The sequence below is a fragment of the Petaurus breviceps genome, unplaced genomic scaffold (assembly GCF_028583685.1).
Source record: "Petaurus breviceps papuanus isolate PSGF00001 unplaced genomic scaffold, PetGlider_PUasm1.0 186, whole genome shotgun sequence".
NCBI lineage: Eukaryota > Metazoa > Chordata > Mammalia > Diprotodontia > Petauridae > Petaurus > Petaurus breviceps.
The window spans coordinates 48,432,686-48,445,535 of record NW_027185798.1 but is presented as its reverse complement, the minus strand read 5'-3'; the positions used below and the strand labels follow the sequence as shown (position 1 = coordinate 48,445,535).

General features: G+C 36.5%; 1 protein-coding gene across 1 annotated transcript in view; it reads right to left on the bottom strand.

The window, feature by feature from the left end:
• Positions 1 to 11,929, bottom strand: part of AKNAD1 (AKNA domain containing 1) — a 39,790-nt gene extending 27,861 nt beyond the window's left edge. The window contains exons 1-5 of the mRNA XM_069090482.1: positions 10,960 to 11,929; positions 6,451 to 6,496; positions 6,146 to 6,294; positions 5,989 to 6,045; positions 2,661 to 2,788 (exon numbers count right to left, since the gene is read on the bottom strand). Of these exons, the coding sequence (XP_068946583.1) occupies positions 2,661 to 2,788; positions 5,989 to 6,045; positions 6,146 to 6,294; positions 6,451 to 6,496; positions 10,960 to 11,856 (1,277 nt within the window). The 5' untranslated portion in view covers positions 11,857 to 11,929. The remainder of the gene's footprint in view (positions 1 to 2,660; positions 2,789 to 5,988; positions 6,046 to 6,145; positions 6,295 to 6,450; positions 6,497 to 10,959) is intronic.
• Positions 11,930 to 12,850: the final 921 nt, after the last annotated feature.

Here is a 12,850-nt window from a genome sequence, read left to right as displayed (position 1 = left end):
GCCTTTTTAAAGTTAAGCTCTTTCCCAGGTCTCAGTTTAACTGAGGCAACGCCAATTCACCCCAATATGTGAGGTACAGAACAAAAATTCTGAGTGAAGACTCACTTATTTACTCTGCCTCTGTAAAGAGTATACTTTAAAAACTGGGGACTGTCTAGGAAGAAGTCAAGAAATCCAGGCCATGAATAACTATAATAGCATCTTTGTTACTATTTGCTGCCCCCAGCTCTGGAAATACACAGATTGGAAATATCTCACAGACCATCCCCCACCCCCTTGCCCCAGCCCAAGAATATGAAGGCAGGCACTTGTCTTAGTACTGTGAAGAATGTCTTTTCAAGGTCAATCTTACAGTATGAGTGAGAATCCACCGCCTTCATTCCTTTTCTCTTTCCTTCATCACCTCAACCAATTATCATTTGGAAGGATCCTAAAGTATAGATTTGGGAGCTGAGGCAACAAATAGATAATACCTTGGTTTTCTACCAATCATTGCCCTAGCTAGAATCCCTGGGAAGTGAGGAAACTATTTAAGCCTCTCCCACCCAAGTCATAGAACTCTTTCTTTATATAAAAGGAAAAGTGTGAAGCAACTTAGCTGCTGACATCCTGTGAAATGAGTCTCCTTATGTGGTACTTCCTGGAAGTTGGGTTACCAGGTGATGTAGGATGAGGGCACTCCACGTTTCAGATAAGTAGCCCTCTTACACAAGGAAACACTGAAATGGCCACTCAGCCTCACCATCCATGGTCATTTGTAACTCCAAATATCTTTCAGTAAACTTTACTAGAACTTGTAAGTTTGAGTCAGAGTTGATTTCCTTGATATTTAATAGACTTACTACAAAACCATCCATTTGGATAGCATTTGCTACTGACTGGTGGAAACAGATAAGAGAAACCAATCAGTCACCTCACCTGGCTCTAAAAACAGGTAAACTTGAGAGCAGGGACTTTCTTTGGCCTTTCTTTGTTTTCCCAGCAATTAGCCTAGCACATAGTAAGGTGCTTAAAACATGCTTACTGACCACCACCTTAAAGGACTCTTATCAGGCTCAGATGAAGTAACGTACTAGAAAATGCTTGGGTAACTGTAAAATGCTAGGAAAAATATGTGGGAGAATGTGATTACATGTGGAAAATGTATGTGTATGGGACACATACAAATTGATCTTTAGGAGGAGGGTATAGATCCAGAGCTTTGAGGATGCTTCCCTTGACCACAGGCAGGTGGAACTTTGCAAAAGTAAAAGCATCCTGTTCTCCTGTTGGCCACTCCTAGGTCAAAGCAGTTTCAGATGAAGAGAATAAGGCAACTGTGTTTAGGACTTCTCTCGCAGGGTCATGTCATTAGCTTAGCCATTTGGGGAGCACTTTCTCTTCTTCTGCTCTCTTTGGTAAAAGCTTCTTTTCTACATGGGCTATAATTGCATTGGAAACCCTGTGATTTGTGTTGGTGCTGACTGTGGTTAGTTGTAACTAGGTTATAAATAAGGCACTATATTATCTGTAGTCTTTTCTTCTGGGAAGAATTGTTTGTTTTTAAAAGGATGTCAAATGACTGAAATTCATAGAGAAATAGATTATTTAATGATTTTTAATTATTGCTGTAAACATATGCTTTACATTTTTTTGTTAAAGAAACCAAGGAACAATCAATGCCAAGACAAAAATCCCCTGCTTTCTAGCCAACCAGCAAAGCATTCAAGGTTTTACTTATTTTTAAGGTTTAAAATTACACTTCCAGAAAAGAAAATGTCTAAGGATGCTAGTATCCAAATTTTAAGAATTAAATTGTTTTTATATCCAAGATATCTTTGTGTTAAAAATAGTCATTAATGCAAATGTTGAATGTAGAATTTAGCTTACTGAATGACTTCTTTTAGCATATGCCAGGAAGTTCCTTGGATATAATTGTAGCTTCTGGTTCTAACCCATATTTCTCTTTGTATGTTTGTATATTGGTGGAAGGATGTTGCATAGTGGATAATGCTAGTTTCACATTCAGTATGCACTTAGGCCAAAGTCTTTTAAGCCAACGGAAACCAAAAAAAGTCACTTAGCTTGAAGTCTTCAACTTTGCTATTTGCCCAAGGTTTTGGCCACAGTGATTGGTTTCCCTTCCTTCTTCCCCCACCCTGTATTCTTCCTTCCCAACTTATCACTTGGACTTTGTTGTGGAAGAGAACGGAAAAGGGGAGAAAAGAGATCATGAGAAGAGTAAGGGAAAGGAAAAAATGAGAAGACTATAAAAGGAAAAGGAAAGGAGTGTAAGAAAAGAGAGCGAGGAAGGGATCCTCCAAAATCTGGTTTTGCAGTTGTTCAGGAATGAGGAGAAAACTGAAGCTCAACCTTACTCCCCTAACTCCCCACCGCTCCCCCAGTAAAAGACATGGTTTAACTCAGAATTAAGGATCAAGAAACATGACAAAAATGCAATGTGGCAGGGTCTGCCACACAGCAGCCAACACTTCCCCTGCATGCTCCCTTTTACTACATGTACTCTCTTCATAGGTAGTTAGTTGCCTTAATCAAAGAAGAGGTTTTCCAAAATTACAAGTGGGGCAGGTTTTTCTGACCCCAAACCAGAGGAGCGACCAAGAATTAGGCCAGCACATGGTCTAATTAAACGGAATCTATTTGCTGTGAATGAATCTGACCTTTCTGGATCAAAGTCTCCAAATTCTGTAGATTCTTTATCGTGGTTCTGTAAAATTCGATGTTTCTCTTTGGTGGACAAATAGCTCTGCTCCAAAACATCAAGGTAACTCTGCAATTTCTCCAGCATCTGCAGCAATTCAATCCAATCACATGAATTTAAAAGTCTACTCATTCTTGTTTTCTTAATTTCCCTTCCCTCCAAAGCTCAAATGACCTAACCTCCAGAATTTCATAATACCGGCATACTCTATAGCAGCAGTTCTCAAAGTGTGGTTCAGGAACTGTTCTGAGGGGTCCATGAGGTCAAAGCTATTTTCATTTTCAAAAACATCATGTCGAAATGTTTTAATTTCTAGTACAGTAAAAGCCAATAGATATTTACCATCAGAAATAAAAGTTCTTTGGGCAAAGGGGTCCTCAGTCATTTTTAAGAGTGAAAAGGAGTAATTTTTTATCTTCAGTATTTTATTTTCTTTACATTTTTATTTAAAATTTTGAATTCTAAATTATGTAAAACATTTTCATATTAGTCATTTTGTACAAGAAGACTCAGTGAAAAGAAGAAAATTTAAGAAAGTGAAAAATAGCATGCTTCAGTCTATATTTAAATAATATCAGTTCTTTCTCTGGAGGCGGATAGTATGCTTCATCATTAGTCCTTTGGGATTGAAAAGTTATCTTGAGACCAGTCAGTCGATAAACTTTTATTAAGTGCCAGGCTATGCTATTAGTATTCAATATTGTATTATCCTACTGTACAGCAATAGGCTAAGAAAAAGTGATTGAAGGGATAAGCATAAGCAAAGAGGAAAGAAAACTATCACTTTTTGTGGATATGATGACTTACTTAAAAATCCCTAAAGAATCAAAACTAACTAAAACAATGAACAACTTCAGTAAAGTTGAAGGATATAAAATAAATCCATACAAATCACCAACATTTCTGTATATTACCAACAAAATACAGCAGGAAGAGATACAAAGAGAAATTCCATTTGAAATAACTATGAACAATATAAAATACTTGGGAATATACTTGTCAAGACACACACAGGAATTATATGAACATAATTACAAGATGTAGGAAAAGAAGTCTCTAATGCACTGTTGGTGAACTTATCCAAACATTCTGAAGAATAATTTTGAACTATGCCCCCAAAACTCTTAAACTGTATTATTCCTAGGCCTATTCCCCAAAGAGATCAAAGAAGGAGGAAATGTACAAAAATATTTATAGCAGCTTTTTTTTTTTTTGTGGTGGCAAAAACTGAGGGGATGAACATCAGTTGAGGAATGGCTAAAGAAGTTGTGTATGTGATGAGTAAATACCATTGTGCTGTAAGAAATGACAAAGCAGATGGTTTCAGAGAAACTTGGGAAGATGTCTATGAATTGATACAAAGTGAGTGAGTAGAACCAGAAGAACAATTTATACAGAAACAGCAATTTTAAAACCCCACTATATTTGAAAGGAATAACAAGTTGTACATAATGGATCTACAATTTCAGGTGCAATCCTGTTTTTCTATCCCTCTTTGTTATGGAAATGCTTGTCTTACTTCTTAAGTTCAGAATAAAATAAATAAATTAAAAATAAAAACAAAACAAAAGCAAATCTTAGTAACTGTGTAACGCTAAAAGACTCATGAAGAAACATGCTATCCAACTCCGGAAAGAGAGCTGATGGACTCAGAGTGTAGACTGAAGTATATTTTCTTCTCTTTCCTTTTCTTTCTATTTTTGGACATGGTTAATGTGGGAATTTGTTTTGTATGACTATACATATTTGAATAGGGTTTTGTTTTTCTGTCTTCTCAATGGATAGGATGGAGAGAATTCAGAACTGAAAATAAAATAAAATTGAGTTGTTGGGGAAAATGTTTTTAACAAAAAACAAATACATAAATACCTAAAATATAAATGCATAGGAGAGAGTTGTGAGATCTATAATTCTATGATTTATAGCTGTGGGGATCAAGGAAGGCTTTAGGGAAGAGGTGAGACCTGAGTAAGGTCTTAAAATAAGAAATGGATTCTGATAGGTGGAGATGGGAGGGCAGGAGGAAAGTTAAGGAGAAAGAACATCCTTGTCTTAGGGCACGTTACATACAAGGTATACAGGTAGGAAGAGCACAACGCAATTTTCTTTCAGAAATCATCTTCAGTTTATCCGTTTGAACATAGCTCTTTGCAAGTCATCATTCCCGTGAGATTGCGAACTCCTCAAAAGAAGAGACTATGCTTCCCTTTTCATTATATCCTCAGTACTTAACATCATACCTGGCACACAGCAGGCAATTAATAAATGCTTGTTGACTTGAATCAGTATACAATTTTGTTTTGCTGCCATTTAGAATGTGTCAAGGTAAGAGTATACAATAAAGCTAGAAAGGTGGGTTGGTATCAGATTATAGAGACAACAAGAGGGCCTTGAATGCCAGACCAGGGAGTCTGGGAGGCACCTCATCCCCTGCACACCATCTTTCTCCCAAAAACATCAGTTAACTATAGTGATGAAGCATCCTGAAAAGGGCCTAGCGATTAGACTATAACTGGAGATACAGTGTCAATTTTCACAAAACCTTTACAGGACACAGCTGATGACCCAGTTACTCCTGAGCTTTCCATATGACTCAGATATCTCTCCCGTTATTCGTGCTCTTTCTTCTTTTTTTCTTGTACAATGTTGGTTGTTTTGTGTACATGTTTTATCCTCCTAGAAAGTGTAAACTCTTCAAAGTTAGAGGCTTGTTTCATTTTCTTTGTATTGTCAGTACCTAGCATAATGCCTTGCACACAGTAGGTACTTTAAAATTTTTGTTAAATTGGATTGACTTCTTTAACAAATTGGTTTTTAAAAATTGTATTGGTCAATCAAAAAACATTTATTGAGTATCTATTATGTGTCAGCTACTAGATAAGTACTAGGAGCACAAAAAAGAACCGAAAGACCATCTCTGCCCCCCCAAGTGCCCACAATCTAATGGGGAGACAAGCAAACATGTACAAAAGAGATATGTACAGGATAAATAGGAAATAATTGAGAGAAAGACTCTAGTAGGAGCGGCTAGGTGACACAGTGAGTAAAGTGCCGGCCCCAGAGTCAGGAGGACCCTTTGTTCAGTTCTGGCCTCAGACACTTAACACCCACACAAAAAACTAGCTGTGTGACCTTGGTCAAGTCACTTAACCCTGCCCTCCAAAAGGCAAAAAAAAAAGACACTAGAATTAAGAGGGATTAGAATTGTCTTCATGTAGAGGATAGGTTTTTAGTTGGGACTTAAAGAAAGCCAAGAAAGACGATAGATGGAGATTTGGAATTATTACCTGTTTATCTTCAAACAGGGTAGAATTCTGGTTTATTCTTTTAGAAAATTTTTCTATCTATAAAAGAAAAAACTTTGTTATAAGCATGAAGTTTTCTGCATAGATATCTCTATCGTTTTATCAACAAGCAGAAATATGAAGAGTTTTTACACATTACTTTAGTTTTCAAGTTCTTGGTCTGTTCTGTTAGCTCCTGACATATGTTGTCCCCTTTCATTGTCTTTTTAAGTGACTGTGAGAGACTTGAAGGCAGCTGTTCTTCAGTAGTTGATGATAATTTTAAGATATTTGTCTCAGATGCTAATCCTATATAATAAAATCAAGCATTAGAGATTATTCACAATTATTGCTCACAATGTCAGGATGAAATGTAAAAAGAAATCTATAGTAACAGCCACACACATTGGCCATATTGTAAAAAAAAAAAAAAATTATATCTAAAAGAAGTTTTTAAATGTCTACCTGAAAGAGTTCTTTCTGAAACATCCAGGAGAGGTTCTGCATTTACCTGTACAAAGAGAGGAAAAGAACATTTTTTGTTCATACCAATCAAGGAGAGAACTACCAGAGACATACAAAAGGTATTTTAACATTAGAGGAATCTAATTGAAAATTCAGTTAGATGTTGGAGATATATAGATCATGGCATATACATATATATATATATACACACATATGTAAGTATGAAGTTAGATTTGGAAGGAACCTTGGAGTTAGACAATACTCTCATTTTACAGATGAGGAAACTGAGATCCAGAGTGAAATGACTTGCCCAAGGGCATAATGATGTTAAGTGACAGAGCCAAGATTTAAATTCAGGATCTCTGACTCCACGTTGAGCATGGATTGGATTTATTTCAAGGTTCGAAAAGCCCAACTAATAACAAAATATAAATTCTAAAAATCAAAGAAGAGATTAGTAAAACTTTTCTTAAAAACTGCTATTGAATAAACAAAACTAAGAGCTGTTTAAAAAAGAAAACAAGGAAGATAAGTCAGCTACAATATTTTGTCCTTTTAACTAAAATAATATATAATATCTGCTGTTAAGTAAAGACTATGAAATAAGCTACTATTCAATTCTAATGAGTCTAAGAATCTTAGAGTATCTTTACTGAATTTCTCAACTAAAAGATTCCTGTTTTCTCTTTTTATACCCTCAAAGAATTTATTTTTTTCCTGCTCCTTTCTTTTAGTAATTTTTAAATGCATATTTTCCTAAATTATTTTACTAAAATATCTCTTGAATATTTCTTCTTAATTTATCCTTTAAGTCAACAGTTTACAAAGCAAGGGCTGAGCATAACCTCAAGGGTCCTGGCATGATTCCCAGAGGGTACAGAATTAACCAATCACAGGTTGAGAAGATGGATTATATCTCACCGTCCCAAATGTTGGTCAGTCATGGGGCTTATCTCCAAAACAACCACATTTATCCTGATCCCCAAGACTCTTCCACTCTGTTCCCTCCCTCTACTATTCAAGCTCCCATTCCCCACTTCTGAACTGAATTCCCCTCAGGGCACTTATAATCTAACCCCTTAATAGGCATCCACAGCACTAGGTGTGAAAATCAGGAAACACTGAAAACCCCTCCTTCAGTAGACCCCTAACCCATATCATCTTGTGGCTGTAACAGGTACCCCCTCAGAGATCAGATTTTGTGCTTGAAGGACAAGAGCCCCACCACCAAACTTTCTGTTTTGGGTGCAACAGAGTGAGTGGTGCAGGATAAGCAGACATGGATGAGCTGTGATCTGCCTTGCAAACCTCACTCTATTATTTCCCCTCCCCCGCATAGCCCACCCCTCTTTTGAGCTTGTCTGTTTCTGCAAGAGGGAACCACCATCCTTCCAGGCACAGGCTCAGAACCTTGGTATCACCTTTGACTTTATATTCTCCATCCCACAGATCCAATCAGTTGCACATCTTGTCCTTTCTCCATCTACAATCTTTTGAGTCTGTCATCTTCTCTCTACTTACATAGAGATTAATTCAGATTCTTATCACCCCTCATCTGGATTTAGTCTGATAATTGGTCTCATTATCCTGAGTATGTCCCTTCTCCACTTATCTGCTAAAGTGATTTTTCTAAAGATCCGCCTATGTCTCTCCTCTATTCCAATAACCTCAATGGTCCCCTATTGATTCCAGGATCAAATATTTTATCTTTATATCATACTCTTAAATAAATGTTTATCTTGAATAAATTTTATAATTTATATAATTATTAATATAGTAGTACTTTATATATAAATATACACATATTAGGAGGTATGTATATGTTCAATATCTTTACTGATAGGCCATGATCAAAAAAGTTTGGAGAATGATTCTGTGGTTGATCTAAGGTGCTGTCCTACAAGACTGCAAATATATAATACACAATAAAATTATGTATTCTATACTTGTATAAGATATATCTATATAATGTATAAAATGATATATAAAATATACAAATATAATACATAAAATAACTATATATTTATAATGAAATATAAATTATATATATATATGTCTAAGCACATTATGTGTATAGGGAGCCAACCTCAGAGTCAGGAAAACCTGAGTTCAGTTCCTATCTCTAGCATATAACAACTCAGTGATCCTGGGCATCATTTAACTTTGTTGGCCCAGGAAACTTTCTAAGACTATATATTTCCTGGAACATGCCAATCTGCACTGGTAGAAGTGGTTCCTTATTAAGAGCTCCCTATATGGATGAAAAAAAAATTGTGCATTGTAGGTATTTTAAGTATGTGTTTTATCCCCACAGCAGAATAAGCTCCATGAAAGGCAGAAACTATGTTTTATCTAACCATGGCATCTCCAACAGTAACTAAGCACAGTACTCAGTACTATAGAATAAGTGCCAAATGAATATTTGTCAAATGAGCACCTACTTCTCCGATTTCAGTTTACTCATCCATAAAAGGAAGGGCTTGTACTAGAGCAGTAATTCTCAAAGTGTGGTCTAAGACCCTTGCAGGTGGCCTGCAGTGTCAAAACCGTTTTCATAATTATATGACAAATATTGTTAAAATATTCTTGCCTTTTCCAAGTCCATATCTAGCAGAGACTGGATTTTATTCATAAGTTCAACAAAAACAAAACATGGAATGCAGAAGCACATATGAGAATTCAATTGTCTTCTATTAAGACAAACATTAAAGAGATCCGAAAAAATGTGTCAGAACAATGCCACTCTTCTCACTAAATTTTGTTTTGTTTTGGAAACTGAAGGTTTTTTTCATAACATTTATTTATATTAACATGTAATAGGTTTATGATTGTCATTTATATGAATTAATAAATGAATGTTTTCAAATTCAGCCACAGATGCGTACTAGCTGTGTGACCCTGGGCAAGTCACTTTAACCCATTTGCCTCAGTTCCTCATCTATAAAAAGAGCTGGAGAAGGAAAGTTCAAACCACTCCAGTATCTTTCCCAAGAAAACCTCAAATAGGGTCACAAAGAGGTGGACGTAACTGAAGTAAATGAACAACAACAAAATCAATGATATAGCCCACATAAATAAAAGCTCTTTGGGGCCCTTAATAATTAATTTTTAAGAGTATAAAAAGATTCTAAGATCAAGAAGTCTGCAAACTGCTCTTCCAGAAGCCCTTTAAAATTCCTTCTGGGCCTAAACCAATGATGCTATCAGGGTGTGAGTCATTGTTTGTAACAGGCTTATTGCTGGTACTTTCATTTCTGGAAGAAAAATTCATGAATTAATCATGTTATTAACTTGTGGCTCAACCAAAGAAGTCAAGGCTGTTTCTTGCACTGATCAGAGTCCTGATGTTCTTCAAATGTTTTCCTGAATATGTGATGGTCCTTGACTACAGCACTTTGGTACTCATCTCTCAGAAGCACTTAGAGAAGCTTCAGAATCGGTAACACGTCATCTGCTGGATGGAATTAGTTGGTTTTCTCTTCAAATAGCCATGAGCTTAGCTGAAGCAGAGAATTTTGCAACAGAGATTGAGATGTGGAGAGACAGTTATCTCCCCTTCTTATCTCTGAACAGAGTGCTGTTTTTACCTTTCAGAAACAGGGGAATCAGTCACATGCAGCTATTCAGCAATAAAAATTTTACATGAGAGTTTGAAAAAGAAATCACATAGGTCTACCTAGCAAAACACTAAACAACAAAATTTATCTCACATAATGACATACACAACATGTTTACCTTAGTATTGAACTTTAGATGGTCAGTGAGATTCTGGGCCTCAACATGTTCAGTCATTGACTTTTATTCATGTAGAATTAGGAGATGGGGAGGGGAGAAAATAAATTCTATTAAATAACATTTAATACATTGTAATTAAAAGTGTACTCTGCTAACACAAGAAATTACTTTACAGTATATGCAAAGAAGAACTTAATGCAAATAGTATCCAATAGTATCGATAGGAGCTATGTGCCAAGAAAGGATGGGCTAGACACATCATTCTGTAATATGAGCTAATGTGATTACAGACTCTTGGGTCAGAAGAGATATTAGTGATCATCCAGCCCAATCCACACCTTTTATATATGAGGAAATTAAGGCCTAAAGAGAGGAAGTGATTTGCTCAAGGTCACACAATAAGTAGAAGAAGTCAGATTTTTAACCCAAATCTTTTGACTGTACATCCAGTGATCTTGCTACTATAGCACAGCTAATTCTGGCATCACAGTGACATTCTCACCAGTGAGAGTTTTTCAAAGAGCTTTTCAGAGAGTACCTAATAGTCATAAACATCCCAAGCAACTTTTTAATCCAACCTCTTCAATCCGCAGAGGAAGAGACTGGGGCCCAGAGAGATGAAGTCCCCTGGTTCAAGGCTGTACAAAAAGTCAGTAGTAAAGGCTGGACTTTGCCTGTGGGTCTCCTGATTCTCCCTCAGAGGCCCTACCCTTAGCTACACTCATTCAGGTGTAAAGCATCAATTGCAATATCTCCCAGTCACATTTCATTTACCTGTAAGTGTTGCATGAACTCAGTAGTTTCTTCTTTATTCTCTTGGGGCTTTCTGTCAGGAAAATTCAGAGCCATGCTTTCTAAACCATCTTGCACAATAGCTGATTTCTCACTCAAGTTAGGAGAGTAGTTAGTTTGTTGAACTATGGTTGTCAATCTATGACAGATATTAGGTTTGGACATTCTGATTTGGGGAGCAACTTGAGAGAAATCAGGAAGATCACAAACTTGATCTTGGCTGAAGGTAAGCCTACTGTCTGAACCAAGTCTTTCCAACAGACATTGCTGGGGTGTCTGCCCTCTGCACATAGGAACCAATGATTCTTCAAAATCACAAACACTTTCATCTCTTGTGAGCTGTCTGTGACTTAACTGATTGCAGATCCCATTCCTTTTATGAAGCAGCTGGCCAGAGGGTTCTGTGGTTGGTTCTCTTGACAAAGAACTCTCACTACAATGCAGAATGAGGCTTTCAATAATGGTTTCATCAAAACTTTCAAATGATAGCTCAGGGAAAGTTTCACAAGCAACAGGTTGGATGGCATTTGAAAACTCTTTTTTGGAGAGATGCTGGAGTAAAACATCAGAAATTGTTGAGTTTGAAGGCCCCTTGTTATTAGCTGGAATGTGAAACAATCCAGTGTATAGTTCTTTATTGAGCCTTTTAATTACAGAAGTTTCAGGAAAAGTGGCATTTGTACATCTCAGAGTGTCTTCTTGAATTTCTGTGTATGGATAGATTGGCTGCTGGAAAGCCTCAGACACATCCCTTATTAAGGGAAAAATCTTTTCACAGCAGGTATGGAGCAGCTCACTCTTCTCTATCAGGTCCCCATCATAAGGCAATTCCTCTTGCTCTTTATCAGTTGTTTCTCCAGATAAATCCAAATTATCCATGAGGGTTCAGTTTGCTCCTTTGCACCGTACTTCCTGCTGCCCTGACTAATGGTAACCAGATGTCCTCCAGTTTTCATTGATCCTTTTCATAGACCGTTTTAATTTACTGTATATATCTTATTCTATGAGACATGAAAAAACAATTTCACAGTTAAATACTTAAGAATCATTTAAAGCAGTAATATCTAACTAGCCTAGGCATAAACGGGCACATCTTTGCAAACAATATCAAAATAAAAGTAATAATGGATCTGCTTAAAGAGAAGCACATTTGCCAATGGGGAGGTTGAGCTTAACAAAAGTATAATCCATTGTCAACACTGTATTAACCTCTCCACCAAATATATAAAATTAATATAGAACAAAAATGGCAAGAATGTCTTCTCTTCCCTCCTCCCATCTCTCAAGGTTTATTTTCATTCCTTAAATCTTGACTGGCACTTACCTCTAACTAAAGAGGGAAAAGTTATAAATATTTGCCATCCTATTTTAGGAAAACACTCTCTGCAGGTATGGCTTCCCAAAGCATTTTAAAAACTCTTTTCTTCAAATATAAATAAAACATGATTTTTAAATAAATTATGAAAAATGCTCACATTATTAACAAATATCAATAAGTCCAAATTTTATTGACCTTCCAACTTATTTTTCTTTCACACATAATTGTAGGACCCTTTTTATTCCAGTGGAAAATCACCACTGGAGTCCATGAGCCCATCCTTGACTCTCCTCCTGACACACACTGAATGACTGAGGAGGACCCAGAAAAAGAGAGAAATATGACTGAAACAACATCCCTACTGTGCTGAATGTGCTGAAACAGCATCTGAACCCAAGTCTCCCTAAGATACAGATCTGACAATGTTACTTCCCTGCTCAAAAATCTTGAATTGCCTTTAGGATAAAATACAAACATTTCTACCTGATTAAAGGACTTCCACAATCTGCCTCCAATTGCCTTTTCAGATTTATTTTACATTACTCCCCTGCTCAT